This window comes from Silene latifolia, chromosome 2 (genome assembly GCF_048544455.1).
Source record: "Silene latifolia isolate original U9 population chromosome 2, ASM4854445v1, whole genome shotgun sequence".
Classification (NCBI taxonomy): Eukaryota; Viridiplantae; Streptophyta; class Magnoliopsida; order Caryophyllales; family Caryophyllaceae; genus Silene; species Silene latifolia.
This window is the reverse complement of record NC_133527.1, coordinates 136,885,444-136,910,401: the sequence shown is the minus strand read 5'-3', so window position 1 is coordinate 136,910,401 and position 24,958 is coordinate 136,885,444. Positions and strand designations below refer to the sequence as shown.

At 36.7% G+C, this 24,958-nt stretch overlaps 1 protein-coding gene across 1 annotated transcript; it reads right to left on the bottom strand.

Moving 5' to 3' along the window:
• Positions 1-7,920: 7,920 nt before the first annotated feature.
• Positions 7,921-13,658, bottom strand: LOC141643026 (uncharacterized). Its single transcript, XM_074452047.1, has 4 exons — positions 13,229-13,658; positions 11,735-12,000; positions 8,701-8,872; positions 7,921-8,401 (listed from the first exon to the last, which is right to left on the bottom strand). Exons 1-3 carry the CDS (start codon positions 13,506-13,508, stop codon positions 8,807-8,809), a joined length of 612 nt encoding a protein of 203 aa, XP_074308148.1. The 5' UTR covers positions 13,509-13,658; the 3' UTR covers positions 7,921-8,401; positions 8,701-8,806.
• Positions 13,659-24,958: the final 11,300 nt, after the last annotated feature.

Sequence of the window (24,958 nt, the reverse complement as noted above, 5' to 3'; positions counted from 1 at the left end):
AAGCAATTGGGTGGACAATGGCCGACATCAAAGGCATTAGTCCTACTTTATGCATGCACCAGATTCTTCTTGAAGATGAAGCAAAGCCCGTCCGACAACCACAAAGGCGTTTGAATCCTCCAATGATGGATGTTGTGAAGAAAGAGGTACTCAAACTCCTTCATGTAGGTATGATCTATCCTATATCCGATAGTCAATGGGTTAGTCCAACCCAAGTTGTCCCGAAGAAATCCGGGCTAACGGTAGTCGAGAATCATGAAGGTGTTTTGACCCCCACTCGAGTTCAAAATGGGTGGAGGGTATGTATCGACTACCGTAGGCTCAATGCCGTGACCCGAAAAGATCATTTCCCACTTCCCTTCATGGATCAAATGTTGGAGAGGTTGGCGGGAAAAGCTTTTTATTGTTTTTTGGATGGCTACTCGGGTTATTTTCAAATCCCAATTGCACCCGAGGACCAAACAAAAACAACCTTCACATGTCCCTTTGGAACGTTTGCCTATAGAAAGATGCCTTTCGGTCTTTGTAATGCTCCGGGAACGTTCCAAAGGTGTATGATGAGTATCTTTTCGGATCATGTTGAGGACTTTATTGAAGTATTCATGGACGATTTTACCGTTCATGGCCAATCTTTTGAAGATTGTTTGAATCATCTTACTTGGGTCTTGAAGAGGTGTATTGATACCAACCTCGTTCTCAACCATGAGAAATGTCATTTCATGGTTGATGAAGGAATAATTTTGGGACATGTGATCTCCTCTAGGGGGATTGAGGTTGATAAGGCAAAGGTCGATACCATTCGCACCTTGCCTTATCCTACTAATGTGCGTGAAGTGAGGTCTTTCCTAGGTCATGTCGGGTTCTACCGGCGTTTCATTAAGAATTTCTCCAAGATTGCCGCTCCTCTATGCAAGCTACTTTAAAAGGATTGTGAGTTTATCATGAGTGAAGAATGCAAGGGAGCTTTTGATACGCTCAAGGAGAAGCTTATTTCGGCACCTATAATTCAACCTCCCAATTGGAATGAACCGTTTGAGATAATGTCGGACGCAAGCAATTATGCCCTTGGCGCGGTACTTGGCCAAAAGGTAGGAAGAGCACCTCATGTTATTCAATATGCGTCGACAATGATGAATGAGGCTCAAAGGAACTATACAACTACCGAGAAAGAATTTCTTGCGGTAGTGTTTGCCTTAGAGAAATTCCGATCTTATATCCTTGGAGCCAAGGTCATCATCTTCACGGATCATGCCGCTTTGAGGCACCTTGTCTCTAAGAAAGAATCCAAGCCCTGTTTGATGAGATGGGTACTACTCTTGAGTGAGTTTGATGTTGAACTCAAAGACAAGAAAGGCTCCACCAACACGGTGGCGGATCATCTTAGTAGAATCGTCCAAGAAGACTCCTTGGTACCACAAAGTTCAATAAAGGAAACCTTCCTGGATGAAGCCCTTCTTGCCTTGATGTCTACCGAACCTTGGTATGCACATATCGTGAATTACTTGGTCTTGGACAAATTTCCACCGGGTTTGACTCGACATCAAAGAGACAAAATCAAGAGTGATTCCAAGTACTATGTGTGGGATGATCCTTATTTGTGGAAATTTTGTGCCGATCAAGTGATAAGGAGGTGTGTGCCGGACACCGAAATCATGTCAATTCGTCGGTTTAGCCACGAGTATGCTTGTGGGGGTCATTTCGGAGCCAAAAAGACGGCTCGGAAAGTCTTAGAGAGCGGTTTCTTTTGGCCCACACTCTTCCGTGATGCCCATGCCATAGTCAAGACTTGTGATAGATGCCAAAGACTTGGCAATATCTCAAGGAAAGGAGAAATGCCCCAAACCCCGATGCTCTATTGCGGAATCTTTGATGTGTGGGGTATTGACTTTATGGGGCCATTTCCCGCATCTTATGGCAACATCTACATACTCTTGGCGGTGGATTATGTCTCTAAATGGGTGGAAGCCAAAGCCACCACGACCGACGATGCCAAGGTGGTTGGAGAGTTCCTCAAGACTAATATTTTCTCTCGGTTTGGGTTTCCCAAAGCATTGATAAGTGATCGCGGCACGCATTTTTGTAACAAAGCTATTGGTGCCCTTCTCAAAAAGTATGGGGTGATTCACAAGGTATCCACGGCCTATCACCCTCAAACCAACGGCCAAGCCGAGGTTTCCAATAGGGAGATAAAGGCCATCCTTGAGAAAACGGTAAATCCCGATCGCAAAGATTGGAGCTCGAGATTGGATGATGCCTTGTGGGCCTACCGCACGGCTTACAAGACACCGATTGGGATGTCACCGTACCGACTACTTTTTGGGAAGCCATGTCATCTACCCGTGGAGATTGAACATAGGGCCTATTGGGCGGTTAAATCCTTCAATTTGCAATTGGATGAGGCGGGACTCCATAGGCAGCTTCAACTTCATGAATTAGAAGAGATTATGAATGAGGCTTATGAGAATGCGTCCATCTATAAAGCTAGGACAAGGGCATGGCACGACAATATGATTTCGAGAAGAGTTTTTCAAATGGGAGAGAAAGTCTTGCTTTTTCAAAATAGGCTTAGACTCTTCTCCGGGAAATTGAGGTCTCGATGGATGGGACCATATGAAGTGGTGAAAATTTTTCAACATGGAGCAATAGAAATCAAGTGTTTGAAGACCGGGAAAGTCTTGAAAATGAATGGACAACGGCTTAAGCATTATTATGAAGGCATTGAAGCGGGTGAAGTGGAAACTACACCTTATTGATCCCATTTACGAGGCTTAATGGAAAGTGCAACTTTGTCGAGCCATCGACGTTAAATAAACGGCAAAAGTTTGTAAATATTTCTTTCCCTTGCATATTTAAATTCCGCATTGCATTGTCTTTATTGCATTTATCATATTGCATTGTTTATATTACATTTTGCATGTTTAAATTAATTGCACCCTTTAATTCTTGCATTATAAATTAAATCATTTGCATTTTCATTAATGTTTTTAGCATGTTAGGATGTTTTAATGTGTGTTTTAGTGATAGGATATCAACTCAAGGGCATATGTGAAGAAAAGAAGGAAGAATGATGGGTAAAAGAATTGGCTAAAGTGGAGAATTAATCAACAAAAAAGCAACTTCCAGCAGCAAAGTCGCACGGTGCGACTTTTCTGAGACCCAAACTCGCACCGTGCGAGTTTTTGAAGAAACCGTGCTTTTCATCTTCAATTCCCACGACAGCCTCATTTGTTCTTCCCCAATTGCTTGAACATTCAACCTCTCTCTTCACCATAACCCTAAACCCCTAAAATCACCCATCAAAATCCTTCTCAAATCACCCAAATCAAGCATTTATCTTCAAGTTTTATCAACTTTTATCTCCCAACATCAATTTGGGTAAGGTAAATTGCAGAAAATCCGAAAAACCATCATCATTTCGAGCTAGGGTTTTCAAGTGATTGAAGAAATTGAAGAAATTGAGGATTTTGGGTTGCAAATTGGATTTAAGGGACGACTTTGAGCATTTTGGGTTAGCATTCTTCACCAAACGACACAAACAAGGATCAAAGGGAGGTATAACACCTTATTCTTCTCCTTGTCAATTCTAGTTTACTAGATTTCGAATTTGAGTGCCTCAAATCCGAAACTTAGTTGTTTTATTGTGTTGAAATCGTCCTTAAACAACCCTTTAACTAGTGAGGTGTTTTTATTCTAACAAATAGCTAATTAGCACAACATTTTTTGTAGTGCATATTAGGTGTTTGATCATTTGCCTCACCCAAAACTTTTCCCAAAAAAATTGTGTTTTCTGGAAATCTAATTGTTCTCAATGGGCAAAGGCAAAGAAACCGCGGCTTCTTCCTCAAAAGGACCTAAGGGAGCCGTGGATTATGATGAGAGTGAGTATTCGGGTAAGGAGGGCCTCCGAGACAAGGCCCTCTCAAATTGGAAGAAATTTGCTTCGGTGTCAACTATTGTACAAACCAAATTCTTGGACCAAAACGTTCTCTCTAAATTGGGAATGCTTGACTTGACCCGAATGCTTTTGGAGAAGGTTGGCCTTGAGGCCTACACTCACATGGCCGCATACACCCGAAGGGGTGTTACTCTTGAATTTCTTTCGTCGTTGGAAAAAGTGAAAGTGGGAAGGGACAAGGTCCCGGGGATCAAATTTCGGGCTTGTCGCCTTGTCCATACCTTGACATATGATGAGGTTCGAGAGGCCCTACATATCACCAAAGCCCCCGTCAAAGAAAACCTTGATAAAAAATTGATGAGTGCTTTTTGGAACGATATTACGGGAGATGTGCGTCATGGGAACTCAAAGAATACCACCATCCCCAACCCGGTCTTAAGCCTCCTAAGCCGTCATATAAATACAAATTTCTTGGTCATGACCGAACCAACCAAAATGCAATACCAACAAATTCAATGTCTTTGGTCAATGACCCCGGAAGGGAGGGGAGTGCCGGATTGGGTGGACTTGTTTGTGAGTGGGTGCCTTGAACTTCAAAATAACCCCAAAGGGACCATTTTTATTGGGGGCATGATCGAATTAATTGTGCAAAAGACGGGTGTGCCATTTCCACCCAATGCTTTCGAACTTGAGGGTAGTGGTCGCATAGACTTCCATTATTTGAAGCACTCAAAAATGATTGAGGTGGTTGACAAAACCGCCCCCTTGGTCATTTGGTACATGGGTGGGCAAAACTCCAAGCATTACATGTACCTACCCCGTCCCTCCGACTCACCACCCTTGAGTTGGGGGAGTGCACATGATTTCTACATGCCTCCCGACGATGCCTTTGTGTACCTTTGGGTTGATAGAGCCCAAATAGTTGAGCCGGAAGAGGATGAGGGAGGAGAGCAACCGCAAGTGGGGGGGGATTTGACTTTTGGTGACATGCCTCATAATGATGCACCATTTGATGAACCCATGCCTAATGCCCCATTTGATGAGCCACATTTCACTCCTCCCCAAATGCCACAACAACAACCACAATATCCTTTTTCGGACCCTCAATTCAACTACCCGGCCTTCCAATCATGGCAAACCAACATCACCAACCGTGTCTCAAACATTGAATCTACCCTCTCTCAAATGCAACTAACGGAGAATGCTCGGTGGGGAATCACCGAAAACCGCTACCACCATTATCAAGAAGATTTGGAAGAGATGCGTTATACTTCAAACGCAACTTTTGATATGGTGGCCGCGATGAATGCTCAATTCATGCAACAATTCCCCACCCAATACCAAGGGTATAATGAGACTAGGGTTGAGGAAACAAGAGCCGAAAGGGCTAGGATGAGAAGAAGAAGAAGAGAATCAAGAAGAAGAGGAGGACCTCCGGACTTTGGAGGTGCCTCAAGCTCACACTCTTGAGTGAGTTTAGGGTGTTCACCTCACACTTTGGGGACAAAGTGAAGATTTAAGTGTGGGGTGGGCATGAGTTGGTATCATGTATATATTGTTATATATTCAATTCCATGCATTGTATTTCATTTCGAAAAAAGAAAAAGAAAAAAAAAAACCTGGCTAGGATGAAAACCCGAAAGGGCATCCTAGGCAAAAATGGGAAAGTGGCCGAGGTCGGAGTGAAAACCCGAAAGGGCGCTCCGGGCAAAATGAAGAAAAGAGTGCGAGCCACGAGAGTAGAGGTGAGGAAAAGAGCTAAACCGAAAACCTGAAAGGGCGGTTTAGGCAAAATGAGAGAAGTAGGAAAAAAATTGAAAAATCATGTGACCTCTTTGAAGCCTTGAAATCATGTCACATACTTGACTATTTCCATTTGGAGTTGGTGACATAAGTGGTGGAGCTCTAGAAGGCCGGAAGGGTAGGATAGTGATATGCCAAGACTAGGAGGGGGATTTGGAAGCTTACTTTGTTACTAGTGCTTGGCATACTTGAAGTGTGGGATTGTGTTGACTTGTATTATGCATTGTTGGAGAGTTGTGTTTGGTTGATGAAGTGTTGAGTTTTGGGAAGGATGAATGGATGAATTGGTGGACTTAGGATCATCTTAGAAGAGGGATGACATAAGGAGGGGGAGTAAGAGAAGAGAGGTTCGAATTGGTGGAAATTGGGTCACTTACTCACTTATTGGAGCTATGACGGAAAGTGACCATGAGCTTAGTCGAGGGATGACATAAGAAGGAAGAAGTGAGGTGAAGAGAGGGGAATTAGGAGTGCCCATACTTCTTGGCCTAGGTGGTGATTAGGTTTATTCTAGTTTGCTCGGGACGAGCAAAGGGCTAAGTGTGGGGTGTTTGATGAGCTCCTATTTCTACTATATTTTGGCATCATTTTGAGCTCATTTGGTAGCACTTGGTAACGGTTTTTGACGTTTTTGACGTTATTTAGCCAATTCCATATGTTTCACCATTTAGCGTAATTTCAAGTGAGGATTAAGAAGCCAAAAGATCGAGAGAAGTGTCCAAGGAAGAGCCAAGAACAAGCTTGAAGAAATGCAACAAGAAAGCCTTCCAAAGGATCAAAGGAAGAACGAAAGGAAGACGCACTCCAGCAGCAAAACCGCACGGTGCGAGTTTCCTGCTCCAGAACTCGCACCGTGCGAGTTTTCTGGGTTTGATGGCATTTGTTAGCGTTTTGTATTACGGGCCTTCCCCTTTATTAAGCCCATTAATTATTAGGTTTCGGGGGTTATAAATAGGAAGTTTGCAATTAGGTTAATGATCTTTGGAGCACTTTAATTAATCAAGGTTGTAATTTGGGAATATTTTCATCTTTTGAATTGGGTTTTAGATCTAATTATGGAGAACTAATCTCCTATCTTAATCCGACTCAAGGCTTAATCTTTGGTTGTAAGACCCTTTAATCCTTCCTTAATTTTCATTATCATTGTTAATCCTTGTGTGTTTATTGTTTGAATTTTGGAATCCTTGTTTATATTGAGTAATTAAGTGTGATTTCCTTGTTGATTAATTAATCAAGTTCCTTAATTTATTGTTGTTGGGATTATTAAGTGTGATTTCCTTGTAATCTCATCTTTGCAACACCTTGTTATTATGCTAATGAATGTGATTTCTTCTTGGCTTAATCAGCAAGTAAAGGGTTAACTTGTAATTAGGCATTAATTGTGATTTCATTGTGTCTAATTACCTCTATTGAATCTCTTGTGCTCATATCTTCTTGTTAATTTGACCAATGTATGTGATTTCTACTTGGTAGAATTGATAAGTTGGGTTATTTGATTAAGTGTGATTTCCTTGTCATTTGGCCATTACTAAGGAGATTTAGAAGATATATCTTCACAATAGGGTGATAATAGTTAATTGGAGGATTGATTGAGGGGTTTTGTCAACTAAAGTGCCAAACTTTGGGTCGGGTTAAGTCTCTTAATATTGATTAATTTCCATCTTAAACTCTTGATTGTTTACTTGCTTTGCACTCTTGTTTGAATTTGCCTTGTTTTTGTTACAATTAAAACCAAACCAAAAACCCCCCCTTTTTACATAATTGTTGTTACTTCTTTACAATTGTTCTAATTACTCTTTTAATTTCACTATCGCAAAACCCATCTTCTCTTGGGTTCGATCCCTTGCTTGCTATTTTACTAGTTTATAATTAGTGCTAATTAGTGTGTTTAGTGGTATATAAATTGTTAATTTGGCCGTCTTTTAGTGCGACATTTTAGGCGTGTCAGCGTACCACACATACTCTTCGATGATTTCAGGTCTAGTCTCAACGCCCGACCTCCGATCCTCCTGTTTCGACTGCGAGGTGTTCTAGAATGGAATATATAATTATTCTTTTTAAGTTATGTTTTGTATATCTTGTAATTATTTTGTTACATTTCCTAATTTAGGTAGCCTATCAAATAACACAAATTGAGATTGTACTTGTACAAATATATTGTTCATATGAATTATAAGGCAATCGATTAAGTTCTATCATTTTATGAATGTGAAATACTCATATACAAATAAAATACTCCATTCATTCAAATGAATTCTCTATGTTTGTTTGATTTGCAAAGAGAGAGTAGTATATCGGGGTAAAAGCCTATTACATTAGCCATATAGTACGAGGAACTTAGAAATATTTTCTAGTGTTAATAATTCGTTCAATTCCGACCAAGAAAAAACGTAGGAAGTAGCCTTCGGCACGCCTACTGAAATTCATGAACTACTCTCTCCTTAGTCATATATACACAATCCTGATTCTATCAAATTATAAACACAGATTTGACAGATTTTTAAGTGTACATGTGATTTGTGATGTCAAGGAGGTGGCTTTCATCACCCTTGTTCAACAACAATACAAGAATATAGACCTTCCTTCATCATCACCTTTCTAAACCTAAGGACACTTCAACGTTCATGACGTCCTTGGATCTTTGCTTTGAAGCTTCAGTAACATTTTAAAAATATACTTATGTATATGTACAATGCGGAAATCCTGCAATAAGAGATTAAAGAATACGGTTAAAATCTAATTCAATTAATAAACTAGCTAGCAAACTAATTCAGACGAGCCTTATGTGACCATTTTTACGGTCAGATGTGAATAGGCCATCTGAAATAAAAATGTGTGTTTAGAGAGATAGATATAGATTAGCACATGCATTGATGAATAGGTGGTATGGGGTTCATGCAATGATATAGCAGCAAAATAATAAACTCAGAAAGAGACAAAAATGTAGACAAAGCAATGCTATGATAACATGTTATTTGGAATGGATTGGCTTAGAATCTCACCTATAAAAACTTGAAAAATAGGAAGCTGGCCTGGTATATATATATATATATATATATATATATGGTTGTCAAAAAATGAACTCTATTACTTGAATCTGTACAAATTTTACTGCTTTCTTACTTCCTGTAGCATCTTTTCATATCTTAATCCTTTTTTGCATGCAGAGCTAACCTGTAAAAAATATTTATACATTGTAAGTTGATTGTATAAACTATAAATCAATGCAATTCAAGTATGAAATAATTATGTACAGGAGAAGCCGAGAAGGTAGATAACATGGTAAAGTCAGGACTCGAGATTTTCAAAGTGAATACGTTAAAACCGAAAGTAACAGATCATACAAGTGTACAACTTTTATAACTATGATATCAAAGACAAGAATGATAACTCTGAGTCTGAAATAAAGGCTTAGTCCTCAAGTAATTTGACAATGACACCATAAGAATTGAGATAAGAAAGATAATTGCGTTAGTCATCAATTCATCATATACTAACAAAGTTCTACCGACTTAAAGAATTAGATGATGATAAGTATTTCGCCTAAGCAAACAAGGAGTATCAGTTTGTCAATCATACATCATCGGTAGACTTATACTAATTGTTATTTGTGCATTTCATATACTCATATGGGATGATATTTAATCCGTTTTAATATTAAGATGAATACATCCAACATAAGGAAGCTAGACTAGCTGATTACATATACTCGGGCTGAACACATCTGGTAAAAGTTGTAGAGGTTGTAGGTTATTAAGGAAAAGAAAAACAGGGAGGATGTCTGATGATTGCGGAAGGGACATCACTAAACATCTTGATCAATAATTGTTGAAGCTAATATTAGAATTACGTCACCCCCACACTTGGTTATAGAATCATTAGTACAAGTGGGTGTTGAAGACGATTTTAATCTAATAGTATCCCAAGTCTAAATCAAGGATAAGTTCGACCCCACATTTGTATATTCCGTGTCTCTAATTTATGTGTCGTCCCAAATATAAACTAAGTGTGATGTAGAATAATAGATACCGACGGACAAAATAAACCCAGACACCTCAAAACTTGTTAATCTTGTTTCACAATCAATCTTCAAGTAGACCTTTCTTCATTTGACTATAACCTCATAACTAGCTTCATGACTACGAGACCTTAAGAGTTAAGACTATTAGATACGGTATGTAGAGAAGGATAGTGACATGTTCCAGTACCAAGAAGTTTCATCCGATGTTCTGAGACTCGTCCAAAAATAACTAAATTGGGGTCTGTTTTTAAAACAGCCGTATTATACTAAATACAGTATGTTTTTTGTCTAAATTGAAGTGTGTAAGTTTTGAGCGTTAGAAAACAAGTATGCCACTGATGCAGTTGGGTGGGGCGGTTAAGGGTGGTCAGATCACGCTCCCCGAATAATTCTAATTTACCTTTTTACATTATTAATATGCTCCTCTAAAATTTATTATCTCCTGAAAACAAATCCAAGCTCCACCACTAAAGTATACTCCGTAGTAGATACTAACAAATAGATTCTTAAACACAATCCTAGTAAGAATTAGATTATTTATGAAAATTGCTATAAGTATTTAACTAGAGTCACTAAAACTATCAAAACACCTCTAAAAGTATATGGACGGATTTCTTGAACTAGTTGAGAAAATAGAGTTATTCGAAAATAGAGCAAACAAGTTAGAACATGAGATAGTCGAGTTAAAACCGGAACTCAGAATAAAGCCTGTGGAAAGTGGTTTGCAATTTAAGGATGTTATTCTAGAAAAGTTGTAAAGGTTAATTAAGCAGGAAGAATGTTAATGTTGAGTGGGTGTTTGGTTTTGACCGTAGACTTGATAGAAACTTCCAACCCGTTTCGTGTGAAAATTGAAAGCAATGTACTCCAATACTCCAATTTAAGGTGAGACTTTTCCTTATCTCGTATAGCCACATAAACATTTTGGTGAATCTTTGACAATGAATCCAATTTATTAAAATACTATACTCAGCAGTCATTATTGTCAGCCAAGAAATAATTAGCATCTAATTAGTAGGCTACTATTCTCAAATGTTTGATTATTTTTATAAGTAAACTTGTTTTATTCTCTCATAACTTGGTCATCGTTGAGTCATTTGCATTAAAACAATAATCTTACTGACAACATCGCACGACTTATACGGAGTACTATAACATTATACATTTAATAAGCCCCGAGTAATATTGCTTAGAATCTCTTTAAAGTTGTACCTTTTCCTCTTCGATATTGATTTCCATTCATTCACTTATTACAAAATTGTTAATCAAACTTTAAATAATCAAAACCTGGGTGAGATTTGTGCATCTATCCCCAACTTTGTGACATTCTAGCAAGGAGCTTTACAAGTTGTAGTGACTCATCTCCTTTCAAAAGACTACAGAAAGAAAGGGATAAAAAAAAGTATTGTACTTCAAATCCCAGCATCTAATTATTTCCAACCAACTGAACCAACCTAGCAGGATGAGGCAGCAGCACATAACTCTGCTTTTTTAGCTGCCTTATACAACTATAATATACACTACGTACCTCATTTGTGGGTTATAGTTTATACTAATAGATACGGAGTAGATTGATTCCAAAACCCTTGTTAAGACAGTTCAATAACAAGTTTAAACTATTGATTTAAAGTTCAGACGAACCTTGTACATTTCTAGCACAGTTTCGGTAAAAATTTAATCTCCTGTAATTGCAGTACTCAATTTTGAAAACACAGCAACATATACAAATATTATTGTAAGCATGGATTATACGAGTACTTAGTTTATCATGGTGTCACACTCGAACTTGATATATTTCAGTCTAATCCTGACTCCCTGAGTCTCAAATTTTATAATTTATCTTCTAAGATAAAACTACCATCAATAATTCAATTAAGTAATAATTTACTCTAGTATAGAAACAAAAACAAATAATAACAAGCAGAGATCATACAAGCAATTAGTTGGTCTAACAACACCACACACTCAAATACGGAGAAATAATTAATGAAATATGACAGTAAGGAACAACTTACAGCTTCGATGTCAATCTTGTAAACAAGGAGTTTTTTGCGTTCTCGACAACTCGTCCTATAAGCGACGAAGACATGTCCAACGGCCAGAATATAAGAACAAAGAAAGAGGGCTACCCCGGTGGTATTAGCGCAACCAGCAGAGGCACCAGCAAATACAAAGGGGGCCTTCAACGAGACAAATACCAAGGAAAGCACTGAACAGATTGTTGTTACCCACAGGTAGGGCCCACGTGACAAGGTTGGTCCATCACAGCAACTGTATACACCTATACCATTAATTTTACCAACAGAAACAACCACTTTTTTAGTACCAATTTGATTGCTTCAAAACCCCCACTTGTTACTTAAATAACATGCACTCCTTTTTCGGGATTGTGTCACTTTTTTCAACTAAACTTCATACTCGGCTCAAACAATAATAAACTCTGGCAATGTTATGGACGACTCTTTTGAAATTTCCCGTCTAAGGCACATTATGTAATTAATGAGAGCAATGAGAAGGTTGAAAAAGAGAAGATTAGTATAACCCATCACGGAACTATCATTAGAAATAGTGTTACTGAGAGAAAAGGTTGAAAAGAGAAGATCATAAGATTAATATACTCCTGTTATTTGCTAAAAAATTTACTCGTAACTTTTACATTGAACGACCGCCCTTGAACCTTAGTTTATTACTCTCACCGTCTCGATCAATTGTTATCCTTTGATTTTGGCACAAAGATTAAGGAAAGAGAAGGAGGCCAATTATAAGATGATAAGTGCACCAAATTAAGTGTGAAGTATCAAATTGTTTATCAAATGCAATCCTAAAAAAATAAAAAGAACAACAATAGACCGAGACAACCTAAAATGGAATCGGACAAAAATGACTCGAGATTGAGGGTGAATTATCTATTCATAAAGTAGCATTATTTTACTACAAAAATAAACAAAAAAAAATTCTCGATCATGATTTCAACCAACAAAGTACGTAATGATTAGTTTTTATTTTTTTACCTCATCAAAAAATTCATAATGATGATACTAAAAATTTACGTATTTTTGGGTTAAATAAGGCACATGAACGTTGAACGGTACAATAATTAAGGGGATGGAAATTGAAGTGCGACCTATAATCTACAGGCGCTTTATCTCTACCATTTAAGCAATACCTCATTGAAATACGGAAGATATGAAATAACGGGTAAATCAAGGGAATGCATACAATTTTACGGACTGAAATTTTACTTAAATGGTCTGAATCAGAAAGTAAACAATAGACTTCAACGATCGTGTGATCATACAAAAATGTAAGAAAATATAACTTGGATCACTCCCATACAATCGAATTGTATTAGCCTAGTATTTAAGATGGAGGTAACGTCCACAATAGGCCTCAGGTTTCGTATTCGTTCCTTTTTATTATACCGCCCTTGCGGCTCATTTGACAAAAAAAAAAAAAAAAAGCAAATTAAAATCACATACTCCGTAATAAATAGAGAAAGAAGAACTTACATATGATGACGATGGAACGTAGGATGGAGATCAAGGGAATATCAATAAGAGAAAATCTAAAATCATAATTATTAAAATGAGAAGAAATTGATTGAAGAGAAGAATTAGAAAGAGAAGCGGATAGAAGAGCAGATGGAATGATGGTATCAGCAACAGCAATTAGTACTGGTGCAGAGAAGAATAAGAATGATATTAACAAAGTAATTAAGAAAAACACAGTTTTAATTGCTCTAATCATCCTCTTTGATTTCTCCTCTTTCGCAAATCCCATCTTAATCATGTTTTTCTTATTATATTTGATGGTTGATTATATTTGATGAGCTTATTATGTTGTTTCGTTATGTACAAAGAGGAGAGGATGTGTGTTTGAAGGGAAGAGGAAGTTAAAGAGGGTTTAGGAAGAGGGGAAAATATAAGGGAGTTGTGGGGCGTTGAGAAATTGACCAAAGGATGACTATTATGTTTGGTCATACTTTCTTTTATTTTTTCTTCTTTTTTTATTTTAATTTCTGAGTTTTAGTTAGGCCTAATCAATTTTTCTTTTGCAAGAAATAGGAGTGTTTAGGTAATATTCTTTATATAAATTTAATAAGTAAGTTAGGTCTTCTTCTTTTGAGTTAAAACCACTCCTTATTAAGTTCAGTCAGCTCACATAAGTTAAGTTAAGTTAAGTTCAATTCTCATATGTGCGGTTTAATTCAGCTTTTATAAGTTTAGTTCAATTCATACAGATTTTTCTATAAGTTCAGATCATATAAATTAAGTTACTCTTATAAAATCTGTTCAATTCAGCTATTACAAATTCAATTCATTTCAACTACTACTGCCTCCAACTTAATTAATAATTTACCCTTATTTTATTTTCCTCTCATAAAATAAGAAAATGTAAACTACTCGCTAAATAAAAAGAGTATAATTTTTACGTAAAATATAAAATTAATTACGAAAAACCCAATTAATATTAATCTTTTTATTTGATAGTATAATTAAGATGGTTGTATATTAGGATTTGTGGTAGGCCAATTGGGCAATGGAAGCAAGAGTAACGAGATAGCTGCGTGGGGGTGAGGTGAAATTATTGATAAAACAAATTAAAGTTAATTCATACGCGGACGTTACTCGTCAAACAAAGCTCACTTTCTCTATATTCATTGTCCTTGCACTCTTTCTAGAAATTAATCTACACTAACGGGCAGTAACCGCAATAACTATAACTATATAAGTCCTCATCCAACTCAAACTTGATTTCTGGCACGACTAGTATTTTCGATTAGAGTTGGTTTTGTATAAAACGGTTTTATACGAAATAACTTTGTCTAAACGATTCAATAAAAACTAATATACCCCTTTTTAAAAACCAACCTGCTAAACAGCGTCGACATATTACTAATTATCGGCGACATTTTTTAATGACTTTTCTAATCTACCCCTCAGTTTAAACTTCCCATATTAACATCTTTTTTTCAAGTACGACATTTTCGTCATCACCGCTTCAATTCCGCCACCAAATTCAAGGAATCGACGACAAGTAATCTAAACTAGTTTACTTTTTTAAAAATTTGTAATTTGTTAGTAGATTTAGGTGGTTTAGAATAGAAACTTTATTGTTAGAACGGATTAACGATTATAGATTACCGCGCAAAAATTAATCAAAAAAAATTCCCGGACGAAAAACATTTTCGTCCAGAAGGAGAAATTTTTCGTCCAGACCTAGGTCCAGGCGAAAAATATTTTCGTCCGGAAAAAAAAAATTTAATAAAATTTTTTTTTTTTTCTCCCGGACGAAGAAATTTTCCGTCTAGACGAATTTTTTTTTTGTCTGGACGAAAAATTTCTTCATCCAGGCCCTTTTTCGACATATTTTAAAAAAAAAAAAAAAAATATTAATTTCCATCTTAAATTAGTTTTGGACGCGGGGATCGATAATCGTTAATCCGTTCTACTCTAATCCGTTCGTCAAATCATTAGTCGATATGTTTAAAACCGTTTTAATCGAAAACTTCGTAAATTAAATTATGATTTTTTTTTCCGAAAAACCGTCTTTTTTTGTTTTAGAAAGATGAGAGAGGGGGGGGGGGGGGGTAATGGGGGGCAATATTGGAAAGTTGTGTTAATTGTCGACGATAATTAGTAAAAGTGTCGACGATATTTAAGACGGCCGCATCAAAAAACATGGGTTAGCTAATAAGAGCAAGTCTAATGATGAGCTAGTTTCTATTAGCTTATCTTTACCAAATCACATTTTAAGCTACAAAATTTTTAAACTAGTAAAATGTTCCAATGATTTAGAGATACTTTTTATTGGTTGTTTCCTTGTGGTAGGCTCATTTAAGCAACAAGTTTAATGAAAACTACTAGTTTTAAACCCGTGCAAAATTGCACGGGTATGTATTTGTGCCGGTATTAATGTTTTTGGATGTATATTTGTTTTTGCATTTCTATTGTACTTATCTAGTTGGTCTAAATCAACGATCTACATAATTAATTTTTAAACTTGTTACAAACATGTGTTCACATGCACTGGTTTATGAGGAAATAACGTAATCTACTCTTGTAAATAAACATTGCATACATAAAAAACTTTACATCCGGATAAAAGAAATATAATCTAATAATCAAGTTTAACATATGCAAATTATTCTAAAAATTGATTTCATGGTACACTACATTAGTAGTCGTAGTAGAAGTACGCATATCTGAGTCACTTGTAAATTAAATTAAAATTTATTTTTTTTTTAGAGTAAAAAAATAAAATAAAATTTGCTTTAAATGCTAGTTGAAGACTAAATTAACTCGATTGTCTATCATTGTCAACTACCATTTTCGGTGTGCGCGGCTGATAGTTAAGTTGCCGAGTTTTATATTCCAAGTAAATACTCCGTCATGATTGATTTTTTAAACAAAATTTTTTGTACCATGTAGTTTTAAAAAATTATGTTGTTATATTGTTGCTGCATGGTACAATAATATTAACCAAAATACATGAATATTTTATACTCCAAGTAAATACTCCGTCAAGATTTATTTTTTAAATAGTTTTAAAAAATTATGTATGTAATTCATTTGCGTTTTATATTCTATCCCGTATATAAATGTAATTCCTTCTCGTAATATAAATGTAATTCCTTCTCGTAATAATGTAATTTTATTATTATTTAATTTTGTTTTAAAAATTATGTAATTTAATTTCATTTACTCCCATTTGTAATTCATTCTACTTATATGTTATTAATTTTATTTACACGGAATGTATAAAATTATTTCATAATATTAATTCATAGAATTTTTTTCATAATATTATTTCATAGAATTTGTTGCAAGACGGAATTTATCGCATGTTTGAAAAGACGGAAATCTAAAGAAATAAATACATTACACACTAACGGGTCCTACCATAACATGAATTTCCCCCAAAAAAAAAAGGCTGCATTAATGACGTGCCGCGCTGAGGATTGAGTATTGTCTTTTGTATTAATATAGATAAGATTTGCTTAAACAAAGCTAACCAACATGGACATGTTCAATGTAAAACGGTCTTACACAAGAATTTACCTAGTTATTAGAAAACGCAAATAGCAAAATTCAAAATTTTAAATAAGATTTGTCTTCAATATTTCTCCGTCTCGATCATCTGTTTGTTTTTTTATTCTTTGTGAGCTATATTTTAATCAAATGCAAATAAATAATTATGACGAATGAGTATAATTATTCATATACTTTATTTATTGGAATATTATAATTATGAGATGTAGACATATTGACTTTAACGAATATCAACTAATTACGAGATGATTTACGGCCCTACAATTAGGGGGGATTTAGTTGATAGCAAATTAGCAACCATATACAAAGAGTACTTTCTGTTTATTCTATGTATTTATCATGAGATCCATACATTGGGACGAGATTGAACGTTAATTTAATCGTATCATTTGTGTTTTATTTTTTCGCGAAATGGTAAAATAAATGAGATTTTCGCATATCTGGCTTGACACTTCTTCTTGTCCAATTATTTCTATAAGACCGTTTATATGTTTTTTTGTATACGTATAATATCGTTTTATATGTAATATCACACATTATTTATTCTAAAGTGATTTAAGTAATTCTAAAACTGAAGTATAATTTGTAGTACGGAGTATATTCTTTTTATGGATAAATTTATAATCATCTTGGTCCCTCGTAGGCGAACATGGCAAACGGCTCAGTCAGATCGGGGTTCTATTAGGGCCAGTTCGAGTGTGTGACATTATCAGATTAGTTCGGATCTGGTCGAGATATTTCAGGTTTTGGATCTATTTGGCTATTCGAGTGTGTTAGTATAGTTTTTAGACTTTCTGTAATGGTTTTTTTTTTTTTTTATTTGCTAAATAGTAAAACCATGCACTTAAGTTGGTACATAGAGTACAACGGAGTACATATTTCAAGTATTTGTAATCTGTAAGTAGAGGAATGTACCAATTGCCAATCGATAATGCAAATGCAATGAATTGAATAAGCAAATGGACCACGCTATATGTCGCAACTCACCGAGATTGTTGATTCATTATTATTCAATTACATTCAAATCTTTTTGAAGGAACGGTTTTAAAATGGAAGCATGAAAAAATGATAAATGGGTATTACGTCCCACCCTTTTTATTAGAGTGAATATGAGTAGAGCTTTAGAGTGAAAATAAGTTGGATTTGTATCGGTTTTTCATGCCATGTTAATGTTTGAAATGTGTAAATAAATATATGTGATGGAGAATTAGAGTAACTGGTTTTGAACCTGTGAAACACTAAAACTTGAGAGAGATGGTCTTTCATTAAATTATTGAGAGACCAATCTTTCGTACCCTTTTATTTGTATTTCGTACCCCTTTTGTTGTTGATCTTGACATAGTAATTTCGTACTTATTTACATAATAAATGTACCCATTTTATTATTAATCATGATTTATACCTATTTTATTACCTTTAGTACCACTTTTTCTTAAAATTGTACAATGATCTCTCAATAAAGCTTATTAAGAGACCGTCTCTCAAGAGACCTACTCCCCGTGAAATTCACGGTCTGTTTTTAAATTTGTTGATACTAAATTTTGATAATAAGTAAATATTTTATTTTCAACATATTTACGATTAAAGTTCAGAAACTTTGACGTTCAAAACATATGAGAAGGTAAAAAGATGGAGGAAGTATTAAATAACGTGAATAACAGTTTTGCAATTAATCTTGTACTTTGTACAAAAAATAAAGGGTTTTTTGTCAAAAACTACCTTATATTTAGAGGTATTTGTAAAAAAACTACCTTATATTATTTTTCTTGTTTTAAGCTACCTTTGTTTATCTTTTCTTGGTCAAAAACTACCTAAGCTCACGAAATGACAAGATTTGATCGATTTAGCGACATTAACCTATCTCACATTACTATTAAAATCAAATAACAATGATCAACCACGTAAAAACCACAATTTAACTTCAGCTGACCAAGATTTTTGTTTTTCACATTTCACTAATAACTTTGTACATCTACTAAAATTAAGCGTAAGTACATCATGACTTCCCAAAATCTGGTCTAGGCATGATTTAAACATTAAAGAGTCGTATGAGATAGTTTAAAGTCGAAAAACTAACCAAATTTGTCTATACTCTTAGTATAGGTAGTTATTGACCAAAAATAAAGAAAATAAAGGTAGTTGAAAACAAAAAAATTAATATAAAGTAGTCTTTTTACAAATAACCCTAAATATAAGGTAGCTTTTGACAAAAATTAGAGTTTGATCTATCCCCATTAAAAAAAATTAAACATTATTGGTCTACATATATAGTATGTGGATCTGTCAAATTGACCAGAATTGCTTTGTCTGAACGTAAACCGTTTTTTCATGGTTATATGAACCCTTAAATCTTGACCCTCTATCCAAGACTAAGTTACAACAACTTGCTAATTTAAGACCAACACCTAGAATTGTTAAATTCTGACCCGACCTGAAAACCTATCCACCTGATCTGCTTTTTCTAGGGTCAAGACCCATAAAATCTCAACCTGCGACCCTATTAACCCAAACCCGAAATGGCCCGTTAATTTAGGTTGAAACCCAACCCGAATGGATTGACCAGTTATGTAACACCCCCATACCCCAAGTGCCATACCAGGACCACTTAACGCATGGAAGTGCTACCATCTCGATTACCCGAGGCAATGTATATCAAATAGACAATAAAGAAACATACTTAAATAAATGAGTTTAAAGTGATACAAGTCCAAAACCCAAAACTGATAAAAAGATACAACTGTTCCAAAAGTACTAAACCAAAATAATGTAAAAGAAAGTTTATGACATAGCGGAAGACTTCTAGACATCTCGTGGCAACTCAACCCAGCTATCCCATGCGCATCAACTCATACCTTCTCAATAACTGCTCACCATCCCTGAATGGATCACCATAGTTTTCAAAAAAAACATACAACAATCCAATCCGACCAAACCAATCTCCATCACTTCACCTCACACTTGACTACACACTAAAGTGTGTAGTCCTGCTAGAATACTCATCGCAACAAGTATTCCACACCGCCAATGGGGGACTGCAGTCGTTCCCACCTAAGCCCCGCTCATCTCATCTGAGCGATAACTCATATTCCTAAATGTGCGCATCCCTTATGTGGCGGGTTCCACAGAAGGCGAATCAAGGGCGTGAAGCCACTCCCGCAAGTGACTCCATTCAGCCGAGGGCGCACCTCGCAAACCACAGACAATTATACAACAACCACATTATACCACAACAATTACTATTTACAAAATCCGATATGATATAAACTAACAACTGTAACACCCCTAATTTTCATAATATAATTTTATAATTTTATTTTCCCATATTTCATATTTTGTTTTTTCGGGAAAATATCCGTCTCTTATCTTTTGGGCTCGTTGGGCAAGAAAACGGTGAAGACCCGCTCCTTCCTAGGGTCTCACGTGTTTCTTGGTGTAGATGGGTGAGTTTTGGGCCTAAGCTTAGAATAAACCCATGAGCTTCTCTATATATATGAGGGGAAACCAAACCCTTGCTTTTCTTTTCTCATAATTCTCAAAACCCTAAACCTAATCTCTTCCTTCTTCTCTCTCTCTTGGTGCCGCACGCCCTACCCCTCTTTTAGGGTTTTCGTGTGCCTCCTTCCTCCCTTGTGCCGTGCATTTCTCGCCTAGGGTTTCGTGCCATCCTCCGTTTCTTCCTCCTTCCTTCATCATCTTTCGTGCTTAGGTCGATCCTACTTCTTGGATTTATCTATCTTCTTCGTAAGTTTTTATGTTTTGCGTAATTTTTATAGTTTTATAGTTTATATATATATATATATATATATATATATAGTTAGTATATTTATTAGATTCGTTATCTTTGGCACGTGGATGATTTCAATAAAGGCGTGGAGACTGCACCTGGAGAAGACGTTTATATCGTTGAAAATGATCTCTAGGGTTTAATTTGTTTAATAAGGTAACTAGGTGTTCTCTTTTAATTGTGTTTATGCCAATTGATGTAATTAATATGATTTAATGAATGTTTTGCATGATTAGTACATGTTTGATTGTGATATCTGGTTAAAGGAAGTTACCTTCTTGGGTCATGTGATATCTGGCGATGGAGTTATGGTCGATCAAAAGAAGATCCGAGCCGTGGTCGATTGGGAGAGTCCAAAGAATGTGAACGAGGTTCGGAGTTTCCTTGGACTAGCTGATGTTACACTAAGCCGTGTTAAAGTAGATTATTAAATTATATTTCTTTATTCGGGGTGTAAAGTTTTTTATGTATGCAAATTTTATTTACAATAGTATATTACGTTATTTCCTCTTAAACCGTTGCATTTGAACACGTATTTGAAACTAGTGTAAACATTAATTATGTAGATCGCTGATTTAGACCAACTAGATAATTACAATAGAAATGCAAAAAAAAAAAAAAAAAAAAATCATCCAAAATCATTAATACCGGCCCAAATACATACCCGTGCAATTTTGCACGGGTTTAACACTAGTATAATGTTATGTTTCATTTGACGTTGGTTACTCTTGTTCATATGATAAGTGGGGTAGTCAGTTATACTATCCTGTGAGTTGAGTCATGATGTTGTTCACGCATGTTAGTACAGTCAGTTATACTGTGCATTTGTTTGTAGGCTGGTTTGAATAGATGACGGTAGTATCAGTTATATACTATCGGAATGAACAAACGCCACCCGTTGATGTGGGATTTATTTTGGTCTATGTTCGGAGGTGGCCAGAGTCGGCAGTTATACGCTCTGGGTCCCGAGTGTCGTTCGGTGTACAGTTATTGCATCGAGAGGTCTGGCCAGGTCTTAGGTATATAGGCAGTGGTGATACGCTATACATAGTACCGTGGAGGCAGTGGTGATACGCTCCACACCGATGGAGGCAGTGGTGATACGCACCGTCAGTCAGAGGCAGTGGTGATACGCTCTGACAAGTTAGAGGCAGTGGTGATACGCTCTAACCGGCGTTCGCTCTATTCGCTATGCTTTGTTGCTAGCTTTGTGCCTTCTGTTGCTGTGGATTGTGTGTTACCGTATTCGCTATGCTTTGATGCTGGCATTGTGCCTTGAGTTGTTAGGGGTCGTGTGCTACAATGGTTATTAGTGTTCATGGTCTATTTCTTGCATATGGTTTAGATTTGCATGATTCCGTCTAAGATTGATAAGTCATGGTAAGCTTTGTTGGGTTTTTCATGAGTATATATGATCTCACATGTTTTCTGGCTTTACATTTCATTTATTAATGATTGTTGATTATATTCAATTGTTGTAAACATGACTGGGAGAGCATCTAGTTACTCCCGACTGATTGTCGACCCCCTTTTCAGGTTGTTCAGTTTGTTGCTGTTTGGTTGATGCTTGCTTGGGGAATATGCGAAGCGAGCTTAATAATAAAATAGGAGTTTGTTTTTAAGTTTTAAGAACCTTTTGAATAATGTATTAGTTGTTTTGGATTTAGTAGCGAACCGGATTGGCCAGGTGTTTCCGCCACCTTGACCCTTTTATCAGTATCGTACTCTGATATTTACTTTATATAAGTTTTTCTCTTTGTAATGTAAGTTTTACTTTATATATTTACTTTATATAAGTTTTTACTTTATATCAGTATCGTACTCTGATATTTACTTTATATAAGTATCGTACCGAGTAGAGAAACCCTACCTGGAATAGCAACCACAAGACCGTCACATCAGCTAATCAGTAATGTTCCTCTACGAATCCTCTTCCTATAACACATATTCACGTAATTATCACCTAATCATCATAACACACTAAAAACCCCCAAATCTACCCAATTAGGGTTTTAACCAAACTCAATGAAACATAATAAAAATTATACAAGAAGCTTACCCTTGACACGACGATCTCAACGGCGTAAAGAACAAGACAATCCGACGATCCTAGCCTTGGATTTGCCAATAACGCGATGAAAGCGAACTACGTAACTTCTTTTCTTTTGAAAGGTTTTAGAAAGGTAAAAAAGTGATTAGGAAGAATGACGGAAACCTTTTATATTAATCACGCGTTATTAACAAGACCCGGCTAAAATAACCCGTAATACGCACTTACTCGATCGAGTAAGTGACTTACTCGATCGAGTGCCCCTTACTCGATCGAGTGTCACACGTACTCGATCGAGTACCCATCAGGTCACCTACTGTTTTGCATAAAAACATACTTACTCGACAGAGTAAGCCCCACTCGATAGAGTACCCATAGACATAGAAAACTGTAGTATTACAGTCTTCCTTCCTTAAAAATAACTTCGTCCCCGAAGTTCAACCCATACACGAAAACAAAACATACTAAATCAACTACGACATAACAACGCAACTAAAACTCAAAACAAAACTCCCAACCAAAACTCAAACCGACTCAAAACAACTAGAAACTTTTACCAAAACCAACATAAACCATACCAAAACCTTATGCGATCACCTCCTACCCCCATAAAAGAAACATGGTTACGTCCCCGTAACCACACATACCTGATCAAAAAGAGACGGTTACCGCTCCCTCATAGCCTATTCCGCCTCCCAAGTAGCCTCTTCAACCTCATGGTTAGACCATAGAACCTTAAGCAACACTGTTTCCCCATTCTTAGTTTTCCGAACCTTGCGATCAAGAATCTGTTTTGGCACCTCAAGATAAGACAAGGACTCATCCAACTTTATGTTCTCCACCTCTAACACATGTGAAGAGTCGCTCACATACTTCCGTAACTGAGACACATGAAACACATTATGCACTCTATCCAAATCTGCTGGTAACGCTAACCTGTAAGTAACCTCACCTACACGATCCAAAATCTCATAAGGTCCGATAAACTTCTAGCTCAGCTTCCCTTTCTTACCAAACCTCATAACCCCACGCATGGGAGACACTTTCAAAAGAACCCTGTCCCCAACCTGAAACTCTATGTCATGACGGTGTAAGTCCGCATAACTCTTTTGTCGATCCTGGGCTGCTTTCATCTCTTGCCTGATCAGCTTAACTTGCTCTATCATCTCCTGTACCATCTTTAGCCCTAAAACCACGGCCTCAGCTCTATCATCCCAGCAAATCGGACTCCTACACCTCCTCCCATATAAAGCCTCAAATGGTGCCATCTCAATACTCGTGTGATAACTGCTATTATAAGAAAACTCAATAAGATCCAATCTATCCTCCCAGCTACCACCAAACTCCATCACACAAGCTCGCAGCATATCCTCCAAAGTCTTAATGGCCCTCTCTGTCTGTCCATCTGTCGCAGGATGAAAAGCAGTACTCACCTTCAAAGTAGTTCCCATCAACTCCTACAACTCTTTCCAAAACCGTGATATGAACCTCGCATCTCTATCTGGCACTATATCCTTAGGCACTCCATGCAAACGAACCACATGCTTCCTATAAGCCAAAGCTAACTGTATCTTGGTCCAATTATCTTTCATCGGAACAAAGTGAGCTGACTTGGTCAAACGATCAACTATAACTCATATCATGTTGTTACCTTGTTGACTCCTTGGCAAACCCACTATAAAATCCATAGAGATAGACTCGTGATTTCCACTCAAGTATCTCAAGAGACTGAATCTTACCTTATGGTCGTCGCTGCTCTCCCTTAACCCTCTGACATGTCAAACATCGAGCCACAAACTCATCTGTTTCTTTCTTCATCCCAGGCCACCAGAAAGTCTTCTTCAAATCTTTATACAACTTCTCACCGCCTGGATGTACCGAATATGGTGTGCAATGAGCCTCTGTCATGATGACCTTTTTCAACTCCTCATCATTAGAAACACTGCACCTGCCATCAAATCTCACACTGCCATCTGTATGAATAGAGAATCGAGACACTGTCCCTTTCTCCACTCCAGCTCTCCACTCCTCAATCTTAGGATCCAAAGCCTACTTCCTGCAAATATCGTCATAAAGATCTGGCTCTAATGTCAAGTCCCCTCTAGCATCCCCTTTCTGCATCATATGTATCCCCATCTTCCCCACCTCATCTCTCAACCTCATCAAAGACATAGCTGTGCATAGAGAATGCACACTCTTCCTGCTCAGCGCATGTGCAATCACGTTTGCCTTCCCTTCATGGTATATAATATCCATGTCATAATCCCCTATCAGCTCTATCCACCTCCTATGTCTCATGTTCAGCTCCTTTTTGAGTGAAGATGTACTTGAGATTCTTGTGATCTGAAAACAC